Source organism: Phacochoerus africanus, chromosome 8, assembly GCF_016906955.1.
Source record: "Phacochoerus africanus isolate WHEZ1 chromosome 8, ROS_Pafr_v1, whole genome shotgun sequence".
Taxonomy (NCBI): Eukaryota; Metazoa; Chordata; class Mammalia; order Artiodactyla; family Suidae; genus Phacochoerus; species Phacochoerus africanus.
The window spans coordinates 160,657,061-160,677,524 of record NC_062551.1 but is presented as its reverse complement, the minus strand read 5'-3'; the positions used below and the strand labels follow the sequence as shown (position 1 = coordinate 160,677,524).

At 40.8% G+C, this 20,464-nt stretch overlaps 1 protein-coding gene across 1 annotated transcript in view; it reads right to left on the bottom strand.

The window, feature by feature from the left end:
• The window catches only part of FAF1 (Fas associated factor 1), a 428,908-nt gene extending 415,065 nt beyond the window's left edge, over window positions 1-13,843 (bottom strand). Inside the window, exon 1 of the mRNA XM_047789144.1 lies at window positions 13,340-13,843. Within this exon, the coding sequence (XP_047645100.1) occupies window positions 13,340-13,384 (45 nt within the window). The 5' untranslated portion in view covers window positions 13,385-13,843. The remainder of the gene's footprint in view (window positions 1-13,339) is intronic.
• Between the last annotated feature and the right edge of the window lie 6,621 nt (window positions 13,844-20,464).

The following is a 20,464-nucleotide window of genomic DNA, read 5'->3' as shown; positions in this document are numbered from 1 at the left end:
ATAAATTACAAGTCAGCAATCATTCTGGGAAGCTTCCCTAGGAAGCCAAAGACAGACTCATTTTGGAGATATCTCTGCAGTCATCTGAAGGCTAAAAGATCTACTCTGGCAGATGGAGTTCCCTCGTGGCACAATGGGTTAAGGATCCAGCATTGTCACTGCTGTGGATCTGGTTACAGCTGTAGCATGGGTTCAATCCCTGGCCTGGGAACTTCCACATGCCATAGGTGCAGCCAAAAGAAAAAGATCCATGGTAATGTTTGCCTAAACACTCAAAAATTGCTAGAGTCTCTATTTTTAGGAAGGAAGCAAATTAATGCCTGGTTTCCACATAAGAAATACAGTCGTGGAGTTCCCGTCAGGGCTCAGCGGTTAGTGAACCTGACTAGCATCCATGAGGACATGGGTTTGATCCCTGGCCTTTCTCAGTGGGTTAAGGATCCGGCATTACTGTGAGCTGTGGTGTAGGTTGCAGATGCGGCTCAGATCTGACATTGCTGTGGCTGTGGCATAGGACAGCAGCTGCAGCTCGATTAGACCCCTAGCCTGGGAACCTCCATATGCCACAGGTGTGGCCCTAGAAAAGACAAAAAGACTAGAAAGAAAGAAAGAGAGAGAGGGAGGGAGGGAGGAAGGAAAGAAGGAAGGAAGGAAGACAGTCCTAAGGCCAGACACAAGACACCTAGAAAGAGTGGGTTGTTTACAATTGTTGGATTCTGGGAGGCACTGTCAACTTGTGTCCCAGCATGGCCTCCCAGTCAGGTGGTGGCCGTTAAAGTTCCCAGTTCAATTCCAACAATTCAGCCTAGTCCTTGTTTTTGAAAGAAATGAATGAGGGCAGCCAGTCCAAATGGTCCCATTTGTCCAGGCCAATAGCAATCTGCCCCACAGAATCTCTGAGCGAAGGCTATGGTATACGGGTGGGGTAGGCATCAGGAAGTATTGACAGGTGTTTTGCATGGGAAGTAAGGGGCGGGGGGACAACCCCTGGTATTTCCTGTAAACCATTCAGTAAGGTTAAGAGGAATGACAACCAACCAAATGACTATCAGAGCCCACTGAGGTCTGGCAGACCCAACAATCAATTGAATTTAATGTGCCTGCAACAGTTTGGAAGAGCTGTAACAGGGCATTTTCCTTCATAAAGAAGGCTTCAAGTTTGGTTCAGGAAAAACAAAGAACATTAATGTCTTTCCTTTCCCCAAACTTTCTGGGGTCTAAGGTACTCCCTCCCCAAGTGTCAAGATTGTTGCTTTCCCTCCACTGCCATAAAATCAGGTCTCATTCCAGCAGCTATAATTTCATCTTTTTTCCCATCATCTCCTACTTAAACTCAGGCCTTTTATCTGGGAATGTCAGGTGCAAGAGGGTCAAGGGAATATTTACAAAATGTACAGAAATCTATTTATGGTCCCTAATGATCCACATGAGCCACTGTAGGGAGACTCAGCAAGCAATGTACTCAACCAGGTAGTCATTATCCTTTTGATCCTAGACCAAGTCAACCCAACAAGAGAATCCATGTGGGGAACCAGAATTCAATTTGAATACCCTAGGCCATCTTTTGGCAAGCTGCCACATAGAAGGTATACCAATAGGCTGGCCTTGAGCTGCTGCCAGGAGAAATAAAGAAGCATCATGGCCAGAAATGGTTAGAATATAATCCTGAATTTTCAAAATAGAGCTATATAACCTCCCACCCCTTCCATCCTGATCACTACCTAGGAAGTAACCAAAATGAGATGATCCCTTTCTGGAGATAGCTGCATTTAGTAACCAAACTGACTTACTAAGGAGGAATTTGTTCTAATGTACAATATTCATCCAAATACCAGATGTCTGTGAATGGTAAAGGACATGAAAGTTCCCTCAAATATCATAACTATCAGTTCACTATTGAGTGACTTTTGTGATAAAAAAGTGCACCACTGTCCGACTGCAAATGGTCCAGAAAGCCGGCAAGCATAACACAACTAGTTTCAAGGGCCAAAATGGTGTAGCCAGTCAGCTAACTGGACTGAGAACAACACAACTAGAAAAAAATGTCAACAGCAGTGGGGCACCACTGATACCTCAGAGGAGTTCAAAGGTCCAATTCATTCAATCTGCCAAAAGCAGACAGGGGCCATGTCCCATATAATGTGGCTTCTCTCATTATATGATAAACAGGCCAACTTTTAGCAGGAGTCACAAGTCTGGCATGCAGTGGTACCTTCTGCATCAAAAACAGTCTTTTACTTTATACCCACTTTACGATAGTTGATATGCTGTCAAATCTGATACAATGATGGATCCTACCATCAATGATGGCTCTGGGCAGTACAAGCCCAATCAGAAGCTTGATTCCAGGGCTTCATCAGAGAAAAGGCCCGTACTGTGGGCATCTACATGAGTGATCCAGACAGTTTGATCAGCAACTATAATTTGTTTCCATAGTTCACAGCTTCAAAGAAAGCTGTCTTTAATCTGCCAGTCTATAGTTTCCAAGTGGCAGACCAAATAGCTATGCCATTGGCAACAGGCCAAGGGTCAGTAGAAATACAGATTTCATGAAGGAGAGTACAGGCCAAACCTATAAGAACAGCCTTGATTCTGTCCACTGAACACAGCAATTACAGTCATTATCAGTGTGCATAGCTGGTACAGAGGCTGAACAGCCACAAAAGACGAGTAGACACAATCAGTTTCAGCTTGGCTGAACCACTGGTGAACCAGGCCCAGGTTTAGGGAAACATCAATAAACTGAGGACCTCACTGAATCAGTGGCTTTGCTTCACACAGGAAAGTTGGGAATAAAGCTTCCTCCAAAGGAGTGGCTGAGCCACAAGACAATATGCACCCTATCCTCTTATCTCTCAGACAACGCAGTGAAAGTTCTAACAACTTTGTTTTCTGCCCACAGTAGTTGCAAATTTGACTCCTTTCACACTCAAGTGTATGTGCACACAATCTGTAAAAGTATGAAAGTAGGAAGAACCTTCTCCGCAGCAAGGAACACCTTAGTGTTAGTTGTTATATTGTGGGGCGTCTGAATCTGAGTCTGACTGACAGATTGGTGAAAAAAAATTCCCTCTAGCAAAGAGGTTATTTGAGGGTTGCTGACAATCAGCAGCAACCAGAGAGGAGTGTATAGGCACTGACCTTGACTCTACTTCTGGTATTCAGGCTGCAACCATCTCCTTAATTCCTCCTCATTAACAGGCAAAAAAGTAGAGAACCATTTAACAGTTTTATCAACATGTTCGCTACCAATTCCCATGGACCACTCTCAAATTTTTAACCAGCCCTTAGTGCCCTCACCCTTCCTCTTCTAAAAAGTTTTGTGTCTGTCAACATGCCAACCTTGTTGCCAGAACTGTTAAGAGCAGAAAAGGATCTGAGACTTTTCTTTTTTTGGCTGCCCTGTGGCATATGGAGTTCCTGGGCCAGGGATCCGATCCAAGCCAAAGTTGCAACCTAAGCTGCAGCTGCAGGTGCAACTGCAGCAACGCCCAGATCCTTAACCCACTGTGCCAGGCCAGGGATCAAACCTGCGTTCCAGCACTCCCAAGACGCCACCAACCCTGTTGGGAACTCCAAGGATCTGAGATTTTTACCCTACTTGCAAACTAAGTTAGCCTGCCACTTTCATGGATGCTGGCCAAAGACCTAAACTTCTGGATTGCAGACAATGAACTTTATGACTCACAGCAATATCTGTAATCAAAATATCAGAATTTTCTTGAACAGTTCCCCAGAACCATTTCCCACAAAGTGACACAAAGTGGGCCAAATGGTACCTGCACCTGCAATGGACTGGGTTACAGAAGAGGAACCCAGAGTCTAGAGAACCCAAACCTTTTAAAATAGATACTACGCATGCCTGCCCTTTGTCCCTCTATCTTCCAAGGCTGCTCACTATACAAATATCCTTGAAAAGACAGTCAGAAACAAAAGAAGTCAGTGCCTCTGCTCATAAGAAACCATGTCTAGAAACCATGGGGAACTCTTATCTCTGGATTCCAAGGCAGGGTCACTGCTGAATTTAGATGTTAAGAATGTAGCACAGTCACTTATGATGAAGCATGATAATGTGCGAAAACAGAATGTGTACATGTATATGTAACTGGGTCAGCATACTGCACAGTAGAAAAAAAAACTGTATTGGGGAAATAACTATTAAAAAAAAAAAGAACATAGCACAGTATCTGGCACATACAAACCAATCAAAAGCTAGATGCTAATGTTATTATTCCTTCCCCATTAAACCTAAAATAAGAATGTTCCATTGTGTCTCCATCTCACTTTAACTAGATACCAAAAAATACGGCTAAAACTGCCTTTAAAAAAAAAGTTCAACCACTACTTTTCCCTTGGGAGAAAGAAAGTGGACAGAGCCAGGAGGGCACAAGAGACAAAGCTTTCCTCTCACTAACACTATTCCATTATAGCTCAGTCATTAAACTAGGGTGAATTGCAGAAGGAAAAAAAACAAAAACAAAAAGAACAGGCGACTGGAATCTAATTCTAGTTCCATTAAGGTGCACATAACCTGTAAACTTTTCTACTTTACCACAACGTGACATCTCATTCTTTTTATCTAAATTACTCCTCTATAACCATAAATAAGTATAAAGACAAGTGCAATTATACTGTTAATTTTGCTTCTTGAAATTATCTCAAACGTAAAGTCAATGACTAATAATTTAACGTGGTAAGCAATTTTGATTTGAAATTAGAATATGTGCCTTAAAAACAGTTTGAGAGTGAAAACATAATCAGGAAGAGTGGCTGACACATAGCAATTCAGTAACAGCATTCAAATTTTAAAAAGTTCATGACCTCAAGCCCTATATTTTGCCACATTACCATATTGAGCCCTCCATAAAACCTAAACCAGAGGGGAGGTGTTTTGTACTTCTCCATAAATGGGACATCGTGAGTTACAACCCTCAATTCAATAAACCAGTCCATCTTTATTCTCTCAGTAAGCAGATTTTCTTAACCAAAACCATATGTCAACAAATAGTAAATGCTTCAAAATATATAAAAATTTACAATTCTACTCTATTTATTTGTACCATAACAGCCAATATTCATAATATTCCTTCAAAAAATATTCACTGAGCACTTCTTAATAGATTCTGCAGGAACAGATGGTAAAGACCCAGGCAGTTGTTCAAAGAGCTGACAGTAGGGGAAAGAACATGTTAAGTGATTCCTGACAATCTGACATGAGTCTCAAAAGAAGAGAAATATGTACAAGATACATAAGAAGAAATGATTAACACTAACTAGGCACACACAGTATGGATGTTATAAAAAGGCAACAATGGATTTTGAAAGATAAATCTAAGTTTTCCAAAGGGACATGAAAAATAAGGGCTCAAATATATGGAGTCATGAAACAGCACATTTTATTGTGACCATTATATATATATACTATATATATACTGAAATATTCAAATTTCCCTAAGTCATAAAAAATGGAACAGTACTTAAGATCACAAAATCAAAGAATCACAGGAATGAATGTAACCCCAGAAGTCATCCAGACTAATTGTGCTCAAATGCAGTCTTAGGATCCAGCAACATCAGCATAACCTGGGAACCAAGAAATGCTTATGTGCAAGCCCCACCCAAGATCCACTGAATCAAAAACTCCAGCAACCCGTGATTTAACAAGCCCTCCAGGTTATTCTTACGCAAATTAAGGTTTGAGAATCACTGATTTACACCAGGGGTTCTCAGCACTACTGAAATTCTGGGGCAGGGAGTTTCCTCATAGCTCAGCAGGTTAAGGATCCATGTTGTCATTGCTATGGCTCTAGTTACAGCAGTGGCATGGGTTCAATTCCCGCCCCAGGAACTTCCACATGCTGCAGGTGAGGCCAAAAAAAAAAAAAAAGAAGAAGAAGAAGAAATTCTCAAAAAAAAAAAAAAAAAGGAGTTCCCGTCATGGCGCAGTGGTTAACAAATCCAACTGGGAACCATGAGGTTGCGGGTTCGGTCCCTGCCCTTGCTCAGTGGGTTAACGATCCGGCGTTGCCATGAGCTGTGGTGTAGGTTGAAGACGCGGCTCGGATCCCGAGTTGCTGTGGCTCTGGCGTAGGCCGGTGGCTACAGCTCCGATTAGACCCCTAGCCTGGGAATCTCCATATGCCGTGGGAGCAGCCTAAGAAATAGCAAAAAGACAAAAAAAAAAAAAAAAAGAGAGAGAAATTCTGAGGTAGTTAATTCTTCACTGTCATGGGATGTCTACTGTATTATACAATATTTAGCAGAATACCTGGTTTCAACCTACTAAATGCCAGTAGCACCCCCAAGTTGTGACACCCAGAAATATCTCTAGACATTGCCTAATGTTCTCTGGGGAAGAGAAATCATCCAAAGTTGAAAAACACTTATCTAGATCAGGGATCAGTAAAATTTTTCTGTAAGGAGTAGGGGAAATGTATTAGGCTTTGCAAGCCATACAATCCACTACTCACTCTTCTACTGAGGGCAAAAGTGGCCAGAGACAATATGTAAATGAATATGCATGGCTGACTTCCACTAAGACTTTATTGACAAAACAGGTGGTGATTTGGCCCTCAGGATGTAGTTTTTTGACCCCTATGCTAGATAAATTACTTAAATTAAAACTGAATGGAGTTCCCATCCGCTCAGCAGTTACCGAACACGACTGGTATCCATGAGGACGCAGGTTCAATCCCTGGCCTTGCTTAGTGGGTTAAGGATCCGGCGCTGCTGTGAGCTTCAGTGTAGGTCACGGATGCCAAGTTGCTGTGGCTGTGGCATAGGCCAGAGGCTTCAGCTCTGATTCAACCCCTAGCCTGGGAACCTCCATATGCTGAGGGTGTGGCCCTGAAAAGACCAAAAAAAAAAAACGGGGGGAGCTGATAGGTAAATGTTTATTAAATACCATAGTGACAGTCCAATGTATGAAAATGTATAAAGCACCTTAGGCAGCAAAAATATTACTAGCTAGAAAGACCAGGAGTGGAAAACAAAGGCACAATTGTTACCCAAGATGTACGACACAAAGTAACATCAAAATCAATGCCAAAGTAGAGAAGAAATAAAGGTTCTCTTAATCTGTGACCACTGGAACTAGGTTCAGAAAGAATACTTTTTTAGCAAAACAGATAAGTTCTGCTTCGGAAAAGACCTAAAAGAAAGTATTACTACTTTGAGAGTTGTTTTTTCTTCACTTGAGTAAAGCCATGATCTGTGACTCTATATCATCAGCAACAAAGAAAGAAATAGAAAAAAATATGAGACCCACATATGACACTAATCTAAATGGCTACACCACCCGTTTTGTTCTCAAAGAAAAATTATAAGTAAAATAAACACATCTAGAGGGGAAAAAAATAGCATGACATTAATTGAAAGCTTAAGCGGTGGGGGAGGGAGAAGGCTTTTTTGTTTTGCTCATCTGGACCCAAAGAAAGAGGTAATCTAGGGAGTTCGTGTTGTGGCTCAGCGGTTAGTGAACACGACTAGCATCCATGAGGATGTGGGTTCGCTCCCTGGCATGGCTCAGCGGGTTATGCCCTAAAAACACAAAACGACAAAAATAAAGAAAAAAGAAAAAAAAAGAAAGAGGTAATCTAATTACTGGAAGTATTTAATAGCAACTGCAATTCTGTTTGAATAACTGTTTTCACGTCTGAAACAAATCAAACACAGTCTCAAAAGTGTGATCAAATGATTTTTGCTCTACATCTCAATCTTAAAAAAGTTTAGGGAGTTCTGAACCACCACTGTGGCTCACCAGTAATGAACCTGGCTAGTATTCACGAGGATGCGGATTCAATCCCTGGCCTAGCTCTGAGGGTTAAGGATCCAAAGTTGGTATGAGCTGTGTGTGGTCTAGGTCGCAGATGCAGCCCCAATTCAACCCCTAGCCTGGGAACTTCAGTATGCCGAAGCTTGGGCCCTAAAATAAAAAAGAAAAGAAAAAAAAAAGTTTAGAAATTATACAATTAAAACAGAAAAAGATTTGGAACTTTCACATGAATGCATCTCTTTACTATAGAAAGGTAGCAAGAACTTAAAAAAAAACAAAACAAAAAACTCTCACAATTCATCAATGCTTTCCTGTTTTTTAAACCCACGAAATTTCTTTACACACCTCCACCCCTACCCCCCACCCCACACCTCCCAGTTTGCCTCTGGTCAGCCAGAACTGTAGCTTTTTTTTTTTGTCTTTCTTTTTTCTGCCTTTTCTAGGGCTGCTCCCTCGGCATATGGAGGTTCCCAGGCTAGGGGTCTAATTGGAGCTGCAGCCGCTGGCCTACACCGCAGCCAACGCAACAGCAACACAGGATCCGAGCTGCGTCTGCAACCTACACCACAGCTCATGGCAATGCCAGATCCTTAACCCACTGAGCGAGGCCAGGGATCAAACCCGAAACCTCATGGTTCCTAGTTGGATTCGTTAACCACTGAGCCATGACAGGAACTCCCTGGAACTGTAGCTTTAATAGTCTAGTCATTCCTTTACCAGTAACATACTATGCTAACACTATTTACATTTAAAAGTTTTTTGCTTTTGTTTAATTACTTTTCAGGGCCTCGTCTGCCCCACATGGAAGTTCCCAGGCTAGGGGTCAAATCGGAGCTGCAGCCACCTTTTAGAGCTGATTTTTGTTGGACTATTTCAAGTTCTCAACTCACTTTTTCAGAGTGAAATTTACAAATAATTGATTAAACAGTATCCTGTCATTCTCTCCATTAAAATTATGGTGGTGCAGTCACTATTCCATAATATGGCAGTTTCTCAAAACATTAAAACTAGGAGTTTCTGTTGTGGCTCAGCGATAATAAACCTGACTAGTAACCATGAGGACTTGGGTTCAATCCCTGGCCTCTCTCAGTAGGTTAAGGATCCTGAATTGCTGTGGGCTGTAGTGTAGGTCACAGACTCAGCTTGGGTCTGGTGCTGTGGCTGTGGTGCAGGCCGGCAGCTAAATCTCCGATTCAACCCCTAGCCTGGGAACTTCCATATGCTGCAAGTGTGGCTCTAAAAAGGAAAAAATAATAATAATGTTTTTAAAAAGTTAAAAATAGAAATACCATATGATCCAGCAATTCTACTTCTGGGTACATGGGTATATACCCAAAAGAATTAAAAACAGGGACTCAAACAGATTTTTTTGTATACCCATGTTCACAGCAGCAGTAATAATTAACAATAGCCAAAATGTGGGGGGAAGTGTCCACAGATAAATGGATAAACAAAATGCAGTACATACATACAAACGGAATATGATTCAGCCTTAAAAATAAGGAAAATTCTGGAGTTCCCTTCATGGTTCAGGGGTTAACAAACCTGACTAGGATCCATGAGGATCCAGGTTCAATCCCTGGCTTCACTCAGTGGGCTAAGGATCCAGCATTGCCATGAGCTGTGGTGTAGGCCACAGATGTGGCTTGGATCCTGCATTGCTGTGGCTGTGGCACTGGCAAGAAACTACAGCTGCAATTCGACCCCTAGCCTGGGAACCTCCATATGCCACAGGTGAGGCCCTAAAAAGACAAAAAAAAAGAAGAAGAAGAAACCAGGCAATTTATTTTTAAAATTATAGCTCAAGACTTAGAATAGTGAACACACGGATGATGCTGGTTTCTTCCATAACTGGTCAAATCAATTTCCCTATCCCAAAATGAACACAGTAAAATAAAACTATGTTCTACTTACCTCATATGATTTTTATCTATTCCTCCAATGATTTCAGCAGAAGTCCTCTCTTTCTTTCTTTTTTTTTTTTTTCTGGCCACGCCCAAGGCATGCAAAAGTTCCTGAGCCAGGGATGGAACCTGTACCACAGCAGTGACAATGCTGGATCCTTAACCACTAGCTCACCGGGAACACCATTTCTTTATCGAGTTGAAATAGTTAAAGAGAATACAAAATCCTTCTCAAAAACTTTTCCATAGGAACTCCCATTGTGGCTCAGCGGAAACGAATCTGACCAGTAACCATGAGGACGCAGATTTGATCCCTGGCCTTGCTCAATGGGTTAAGGATCGAGTGTTGCCATGCACTGTGGTGTAGGTCACAGACACAGTTCAGATCCAGCATCGCTGTGGCATAGGCCAGCGGCTGCAGCTCTGATTCAACCCCTAGCCTGGGAATCTCCATATGCCATGGGTGCAGCCCTAAAAAGACCAAAAATATACATATTTTTTTCCACAGTTAGACATTGCATTTATAAGAACCTATTACCCAGCAATAATCAAAATATTAAACTTATTTATTTTAAAAATCTAGTCACATTTAGGAATGCCTGTTGTGACCCAGTGGAAACGAATCTGACTAAGAACCATGCATGAGACTGCGGGTTTGAGCCCGGGCCTTGCTCAGTGGGTTAAGGATCCAGTGTTGCTGTGAGCTGTGGTATAGGTTGCAGATGTGGCTCAGATCTGGCGTTGCTGTGGTTGTGGTGTAGGCCAGCAGCTGTAGCTCAGATTAGACCCCTAGCCTGGGAACCTCCACATGCTGTGGGTGCGGCTCTACAAAGCAAATAAAAAAAAAAATCTAATCACATTTAAAAATCATGTCGCTTTCTACAAAGGAAGCACCAAGCTCTCAAAACTATAATTTTCACAATCATAATGAAGTATGTAGAATGTAATTTTACTATACTCACTTTGGCTGAGGAAACTGATTATGCCTGGCTATAGAAGAAGCCAGTATCATCCAGGTATCTACATTCCAAGTCTTGAGTTACAATATTTATAAATTACCTTGTTTCTAATAAATAAATAAATGCTAATTTTTTAAGTTAACTCTATAAATATTTTACATAATTTTTTTTTTCTTTTTAGGGCCACACCCACAGCATATGGAAGTTCCCAGGCTAGGAGTCCAGTTGGAACTAGAAGTGCCAGCCTACACCACACCCACAGCAACGCTGGATCTGAGCCTTGTCTATGACCTACATCACAGCTCATGGCAACACCAGATCCCTAACCCACTGAGCAGGGCTAGGGATTGAACCCACATTCTCATGGATACTAGTCAGATTCATTACCACTGGAGCCACAATGGGAACTCCTATATAATGTTTTAAAAAAGAAGAATAATCCATTTTAAAACCAAATTCACAAGAACAAACTGATCTGGAATCACCACTTTTTTTCTTTTTTTTGTCTTTTTAGGGCTGCATCCACAGCATATGGAGGTTTCCAGGCTTGGGGTCCAATCAGAGCAGGAGCCGCCAGCCTACGCCACAGCCACAGCATATGGAGGTTTCCAGGCTTGGGGTCCAATCGGAGCAGTAGCCGCCAGCCTATGCCACAGCCACAGCAATGCCAGATCCAAGCCGTGTCTGCAACCTACACTACAGCTCACAGCAATGCCGGATCCTTAACCCACTGAGCAAGGCCAGGGATCAGACCTGTGTCCCCATGGATGCTACTCAGATTTGTTTCCACTGAGTCACAACGGGAACTCCTGGAATTACCATTTGTAAGACAATACAAGATTCCTAAATTCACAAATGGCTAATGTGCTTGTGCATAGTTTTCAAAATAACTTTTATTCTACCAATAATGTTGCCTATTTGACAAAATGAAATTAACTCATCAGTTGGCAAATAACTATTTGCTGCAGGTACCATAAGCTTTTTTCCATTTTGTAAACAATTGTTCACAATATTGCCACTGGTTTGAAGAAAAAAACTTACTAGAATGTATTCATATGATCAAAACAAAACCCCAAATACTTGTCAGAAAAATCTTACTTTGCCTCTGAGTACAAGAATCCTAAATTTACTGACCTTGGAAGATACAACTAAGCATAATAACTGTCACAAATAATAAGAAAGCAAACAGTTACAAGTTATTAGAGAAAGTTGAAAGTTTGGTAAATCAAAGCAAAGTGATAGTTATCTTAAAGCTTTAAGAGATAAACTATCCATTTTGTCATTATCTAAAACCACTCCTACCAGAGCATAACAGTTTTATATAAAAAGATAAAATTACTCCTAGACATATAGAGACCTTTTTCACACAACCACATTCCACATTAGATAAAAAACTTAAATGGAGAATGGAAAAAAAAAAAAAAGGTGAAAGAATCAGGCAGAAAACCTCAGGCCAATCCTAACCCTACAAAGCACCAAAATCTTGTCAACGCTTATTTTCAAGAACCCTCTTTCAGTCTGAGTTTGGAAACTGCAGTAAAGTCAAATGCAGATACATGCATATTCCTGATGTATCAGCTATCACTTGAATAATCAAAAGAGCAAACTCTGGGAATAGCCATCAGAATATAAGTTGTAAAAATAAGTAACTTAAAAAATTAGAGAAAAAAGAAAAGTCCAACAAAATATTAGTAAGGAAAAATACCGCCCACTATGCTAGTGTCTGACCATGTGCAATGATGAGGGTGTTAAAGAAGGAGGGAAATGTCTGCCTATACTTAACTGGGGCTTCTAAGTTAATGCCAAAACAAATGGTTAAAAATATCTCATTACAATGTTTTCTTCACCCAAAGGAAAAGGTAGTGTTTACAGGATATTAGTTCTAAATCCAAGTCTTTCATGAAGCACATAGCTCTACTTCCAAAGGGCCTCCCTAAAATACTTATATACCAGTGTCACTAGAGTTGGGTTCGGTAAGGAATTATCTTTGCTTATCATCTATATTCTTAGAGAAAGGACACCAACCAAGTAATTCAAATCTGTAGAGGAAAGGAATCCACACATACAAACTGGTAATTTATTGGACTTGTAAATTCACTGCAAGATAGTTTGATATACAGTCTATTTGTCTCCTCCTCATCCTCCTACCCCCCAAAAGATTCCACTGTTTATTCCAAAGTTTCAAGTGTTTACTTCTCCCTAAAACCACCACAATGCCCCATACCCTCACCATCTCATCATCTTTTACTTTCCCCTTAATACACCACACCCACAACACCACACCCACACTCCATACTGCACACTCTCATAAACAACCTAAAACTCCTCACCCAAAGCACCTCATAATAACCCCCACAGTTAATACCCTCAAATTCTACACATTCCTCATATAATACAGGAAAAACCACACAATCTACACACAAAATAAGCCAACGTAACACCCCCTCACCCCACAAATCTCATTCATGTCATGTATAACACATCTTACACGCCCCCAATATAACATGAATTACACGTTCCCCAATAGTTCACACCAGACACACACACAGACACACAAACACAGACCTCAAGCCACGCACCGTATAAAAACCCAAAACACACACCACTGCAGTGCTCAAACAAATGCTGGGAAGAGACCACCCTTTGGGCACTGGGAACCCACGAGGTTGAAGGTGGGACGGTAACTGGGCCTGATATTTCACCTGAAAATCCGCTAGGATCATCTCCCGGTCCATGTTGGACGCCATGGCGGCCGCCGAGTTCCGCGGCTCCGGGAACGAAGCGCGCACCTGGGAGGGAGACGGCGCCTCCTGCGGCCGTCGTCGCCGCCGCCGCCGCCGCCGCCGGGCTCCGAGGGGCTGGCGGGCTAGCGGACGGACGAGCGGGCGGGCTGGCCGGCGGGCCGGCGGGCGGGGCAGCGCGGGAGGCTAGGCGTTCATGCACTCGGTAACCTTCAGGCGCCTGGGCCGCCTGCCTGCGGCCCGCGGAGCCCGTGCAGCAGCCGCCGGGACGGGGAGGTTGGGAGGGATGTGGGTCCAGGCTTACTGTCGCCGGCCAGGATGAGGGCTGCGACAGCGCGCACCCGGCTCCCTTGAGCGGCGGCAAGAACGGCGGGGGCGGGGAAAGCGAGCGAACCAGCAGGCGGGCGAACGCCACGGCCGCCTCCGCCTCCTCCGCTTCCTCCCTGGCCCACGCCTCCGCCCCTGGTTGGCCAGCGCCAAGGCTGTCGCACATTTTGCCTGTCATCGAGGTCGCAAAGCGCCGCTTTGCGGCTGCCACGTGACTGCCCTCCTGTCAAGCGCTGGGCGCACGACTACCGGGCGGGGATCCGCGCGCTGCGGGCTGGGACGCTAACCTGCAACTGCGGGAGCGCGGAGTCCCGCAACAGGTTATTCCGGTTTGAATTAAGTAAAGACCTCGGGTACCTCCTCCCACTGGCTGGAGCGGGAATCAGATTCCGCGCCTTTACGTGGTTATATAGTCACACAAACATCAAGCCTCTCTCACATACAAATCAACTCAGCACACCGTCACAACTCGTCTAAAAACAGCATTTCATAAATGTACATTTTCTCTAACAAAGTTTCATCTAAATACAACTTGTACAGTCTTTTACGCTCAACCTATCAAAACCCACTTACACACTGGCGCATTCGACCCAAGTCCCCTGATGATTTGCATCCTCAGACATTCAGTAACAAGGAGTAACAAGTAACCAGACTCCCACGGTGGTCACGGGGCAGATAGGGAAGACGAGAAAGGTGAGAACATGGACCCGAGAAAAATATAATCAGGCTTTGAGTAAAGAATAGAACAGATACTGACTCAAAGACTTTGAAAAACTTATGGTTTCCAGATGAGACAGGTTGGAGGGTGGGAGGATGCACTGAGGGTTTGGGATGGAAATGCTATAAAATTTGGTTGTGATGATCGTTGTACAACTATAAATGTAATAAAATCCACTGAGTAATATAATAAAAAAAAGAATAGCCAGACTATGTACAAGTAAGTGTGATGGTTTGTAATTATCCTGCCTGGAGGAGGAGTGACAATGGAATATGTCCACTTTGACTTGAGAAAATATCATCTTCTGAACTGTAATAGAGCATGTATTTGTCTTGGAAAGTTCGTAAAATCCTCAGAGTGTGAAGAAGATTGCAGATGTTGTGCTGTAGAGATAAAATAGATACAAATGAAATCACCATAGAGAATCAAGGCCTAGGTCTTTGTATTTCCTGAACACAAAAGCACTATGATGTTTAAAGACATAGGTTTATGCGGGGTTTTTTCTTTATATGAAAATACACTCTCATGTGATAATCTGTATTTAGACCAGAATTAGGTAGATAAGGAATAGAACCCTCTATAATCACATGGATTTAAGGGTCTTGGTTAATTGGCATCCCTAAGGAAGTAATTCCAAAACATAGCACCAATGTGACATGAGGTGAAACATAGTACCAGCAGCTTAAGTGTGGCAATTCGGTTGCCCCATTCATATATGTCATTCTCAGCACCAGGCAGGTGAGTAATTGTCTCTAGTCACATGGCCAGGATTAATGCAGCCTAGCAAAGTTGAGGTCTTTTTTTCCCTGGGTGTATGTATATCTCAGCGCCCATTAAAAGCCAGTGCTGCTCCCCATCTCCCTCCCTTCTCTCCATCTGGGAATCAAAAGAATGTGGAAATATAAAAAGGTTCTTGGAGGTCCCTGGTGGCCTAGGAGGTAAGGATTTAAGCATTGTCACTGCCGTGGTTCAGGTTCAGTTCCCTGGCCCAGGAACTTCCACATGCCATGGGTGCCTCTAAAAGAAGGGGGTAAGGGGAGAATATCCTAGACATTCAGCCAGATGAATTCTAGTACTGCTTTCCCAGCTAATTAGCTGGGGGAACTTGGACACATCATTTAAACTCTCTGACTTCAGCTGCTGAGGTGACTATTTCAGGTGATGAGAAAACAACTGTGATAATGCATGGGAACAAAATATTTTTACAAAACAAGCACAGATTTCAGAATTACTAGGCTTGAGTTCTAGTTCTACCTTTTGACAAAAAAAAAATAACAACTTCTCTGAATCTCAATTTCTTTATCTCTAAAATAAGATTTATAAAACTGATCTCATAGATTGTGAATGAGTTATATAATACTTGTGAAAACTTTTCACAAACCTGAAAGCTCTCCAAACATACTAGTTTCTATTACTTTGTACACCAGTTCCTAAATGCTTTTCTTAAGACCATATCTTTCGTAAAATTTAAGCCAACAAGGATTCTTCTCCTTTCTAATCACTGCTTTTACTATTTTTATAATACAATTAAATACTCTGATAAATTCTGTAATTTTTTTCTCTATTTTTTCCATCCATGCATGTTTAAATCTCTCCTCAAAGGTTGAAAGTTCCTTGAGATTATAAACTATTTCATTCCATGTATTTTTATATTCACCAGAGTTTATACATAACAAAGACTTGGGCACCTAATAAACAACAAATGCTTTTGAATTTAGGAATTTTTATCAGATGCTAGTATGTACAGGTACCTCACATATCTTATTTCATTCTTACAACCATTTTACAGAATTAAAAACTGCTCTGAGGGGTTAAAAATGTGCCCAAAGTCGTGCTGCACTAGTATTCAAGGCTAGGTCAAGACTAGTGCTCTTTCCACTTACCCTGTTGTCTCCCTGCATTTTACCCTCCATGCTGTACAGTCCCTGAAGAGACTACTTCTTCCCTATGACCTAACCCCATGGTTGAATACCCAGAATCCAGAGTAATTTTCCACTACAAAGAAAGGAATGAAAGAAAAATACTGAATTAAGAGGGAAAAAATAAGTCATTTCCCCAGAATTCTTTCCTTAAAAGAAACAATTTCATTTTAGTATCACAAACTGATAGAATAAAAATGTATAGAGATTCTCTGTACATAAGCATTAGCAAAGAAAAATAATTTTAATATATTCATTATTTTAGTTGTTCTACTACATTAACTCATGGAATTCAGTCTATTTTCTAAAATACAGATCTATTTTCTAAAATCTCCACGTTCTTTGATCTTACCATTCCTCTTTTAAAAGGAAATTTTATTTTGTATTTTTTCAAACACATATAATAAAGTTTACTTGTAGTTATTTTGCTGATTTTTTTTTTTTGGTCTTTTGTCTTTTTAGGGCCACACCCATAGCATATGGAGATTGCCAGGCTAGGGGTTGAATCGGAGCCACAGCTGCCAGCCTACACCAGAGCCACAGCAACGTGGGATCTGAGCCACGTCTGTGATCTACACCACAGCTCTTGGCAATGCTGGATCCTTAACCCACTGAGCGAGGGCAGGGATCAAACTCACAACCTTACAGTTTCTATCAGATTCGTTTCCACTGTGCCACAATGGGAACTCCTGCTAAATTCTATGTGAAATAATTTTAGATTTACAGGATACTTGCAAACAGTACAGAATGTTCCTATTTACTTTTTATCCAACTTCCTCTCATGTTACCATCATACATAACCATGGTACTGCTATCAAAACCAAAAAACTAACATTGGCATAATACTATTAATTATACTCTAGAGCTTCTCTTTGGATTCTATATTAATGTACCTTTTCTGTTCCAGGGTCCAAACCAGAGTACCACATTACATTTAGTTGTCAAGTTTCCTTAGCCTCTTCCAATCTGTGACCATTTCTCAGTTTTCACTTTTGAAGAGTAGTAGTCAGGAATTTTATAGAATGTCCCTCAGTTTGGGTTTGCCTCATGTTTTCTCAGAATTATGCTGAGTTTACGGATTCAGGGGACGAATACCACAAATGTGATGTGTCCTCATCACATCACATCAGGGACACAAAATATCAACATGACTTACTACTGGCAGTGTTAACCTTGATCCATTGATTAAGTTAATCAAGATTTTTAACACTACTACTCAATTATAATGTAATTTATGAGAAGATTAATGATGCTACAGCATCAGACCCACACTTAAATAATCAAAAATATACTTAGTGATTTAGTGTTTAATGATTAAATGTTCCTTAGGAGACTAGCCTGATCCTGGACTCTTTTTAACTCATGGTTACAATTTATTACAGGGAAAAGATACAGGCCACAACCAGCCAATGTTAGAAGCACATAGGGACAAATCTGGGAGAGTTCTAAACACAAACCTCAGTGTCCTGGACTCTTTAATGGAAAAGGCATAACATTTGGGGACCCAGGATCTGAGTTCACATCCTATATCCACTACTTGGCTTTAAGTCAATATCTATAAGCTTCAATTTCTTCATCTGAAATATCTTATTTACCTCATAGAGTTGTTAAAATTAAATAATGTGTGCATTATATTTTATAACTAGGAAACACTATACAAATGATAATTGTTATTATGTTTAACCTTTTGAGATGCTTACTGGACATATTTTTTCTTACTTTACAAAAAGACTTTCATAAGTGGTGTGAGTACCCATACGAAAAAGTCTGCTGAGTCTCAGAAATAAAATGCCAAAACCACAATTATGAAATGATAAGAAGGCCCCTGAGGGTACTAATCTGTTTCCTACCTCTGTTGGATCCATAAATACAACAAAAAGAAGACTTCAGAACTATGTAAAGAAATTGTAAATACCATATACACATACCTATAAGTTAATCATTCAGAAACTATGCATATTTGAGTTAATGAGGGGAAAAGCACAAAATAATTTGATTACAGTATTTCTATGAACCCTTTAAAGAGCATGAACTGCTGCAAAGAAAAAGACTTCCATAACTTAATATTTTATATCAAACTAAAAGGCTCTATTTCTGCATTTGTGAGAATGAAACATCAATAAAATAGATAATTGTGAATGTTTCTTCTACACTGTCATAATAGAAGCTTATTTAAGGCAGAGATACCTTTGAATCTATGAACTATCACTCAATTAATATAAGATTTACATTGGAGGTCCTTTATAGTGCTTACTTATGCTTTCTGAACTAAGAATGCAACCTCTATGCTGCCAGTTCTGTGTTACACAATAAGCAAACAAAGCATATGTTTTAAGACACAAGGAAAGCCAGAGTGAAAGCAAATGAACAGAAACTTCCTTAAGGAATTTAATACTTCAGTAAAAGCACCTAAGTAGTCATTATGGGAAAAATCAGAACTTTGTTGGACTTCTTTACACTTACTTTTTAAGTTTTGTGTTATTTTTATTTATGTATGAGGTAAGACCATGGGACATCAAAATCTTTTCAGTGATTAGGATCTCCAAAAATCTTAATCCAGCTCGTGTATGCATCTTAAATTACTATAAGCTTTATTTATTCAGTTACTCAGCAAAAGTATTTTATTTCATGACAATTATAACACATGTATACCTATACTTTACATAATGAGTACAATTTAAGATTCTTCCTGGAGTTCCTGTCCTGGTGCAGCAGAAACAAACCCGACTAGGAACCATGAGGTTGAGGGTTCGATCCCTGGCCTCGCTCAGTGGGTTAAGGATCTAGCGTTGCCAAGAGCTGTGGTGTAGGTTGCAGACGTGGCTCAGATCTGGTGTTCCTATGGCTCCCGCATAGGCCAGCAGCAACAGCTCTGATTGGACCCCCTAGCCTGGGAACCTCCATATGCCATGGGTATGGCCCTACAAAGACAAAAGACAAAAAAAAAAAAAAGACTTACTATAATCTCTTCTTTTAGCAAGAAACCATAATAAATGCTAGAAAGCAACTTTCATATTTTTCAGAAACCATAATAAATGCTAGAAAGCAGCTTTCATAAATTGCCAGTTATCTCTTATCAGCTAACAGTTCTACTATATCATCACACACCCCAGCTGTACTGAAAGATTACATAGTAATTTCCCAGAACCATTTATGTAAATTGTATTATCTGTGGTATTTACTGGTATATATGGAATCCTAAATCTTCTATTTGAAATATATAAATACATGTAAAAATAAGAGGAGTTAATTTCTTTTGCTATAGTTCATGTTTCATTCACATTTCAAGCTTAGTTACCTAAAAGAAGAGCTCTGGTTATTTTTTTTTTTTTCTCACCAATTCGGTTAAAGAGAACACTGCCAGATTCTTCCCAGTTTCAACTCTCCCTCTACAATCTGTTGCTAGATGATTATCCAGATATTGTTGGTGTGTTTTTTGTTGCTAATAGTCCCCGTGTACTTCAAGGAGCTGGGTATAGATGCTGCTTGAGGATATTATGCCTGCTATAGGCCAGTAATAGTTAGACCACCTGTCTTTTTTTTTTTTTTTTTTTTTTGCTTAGTTTCATTTTGACCACTAGGTGCACCATGCAGCAGTGCTGGATATTTTTAAGAGCAAAAAATATAGAAAGCAGTAGTTGATTAATCTTAAATAGCTACAAGAGGAAGTAAAAAGTACAGAGAACTGGTGTCCTGATGACTGACCAGGGAAGATACGATTCCTTTACATTTACATCCCCCAAAACAAGTCTCATCTAAGAAATTAAAGAACTGTGACAGTAAAGAAATAGTCTTGTTAGAAAACCCTTCCCAGGACTTATTTTTTATTTTGCTTTAAAGTTAGTTGCTTTTCTCCCTTTCCCCAAAGAAAGGGGATATTTCAAGTCCCTGTAACATGAAGGCTTCAGAGTTCGTCATGATTCTTACCTATACAGTGCCTTTAGTTTTCGCAAAAAAATAAAAATAAAAAAAAAATAAGAGGAAGAAGGCTATAAAAGACTTCTCCTTTTTCAGAGCACTGTTTTTGCTGTCATTTGGGTCTCTCCCTCAACCCCTGCAGCTACCTCTGTCCATCGTGGCCCTGGTCGTTGATCTGGCAGGTGGGAGGCCGAAGCTCTGGAC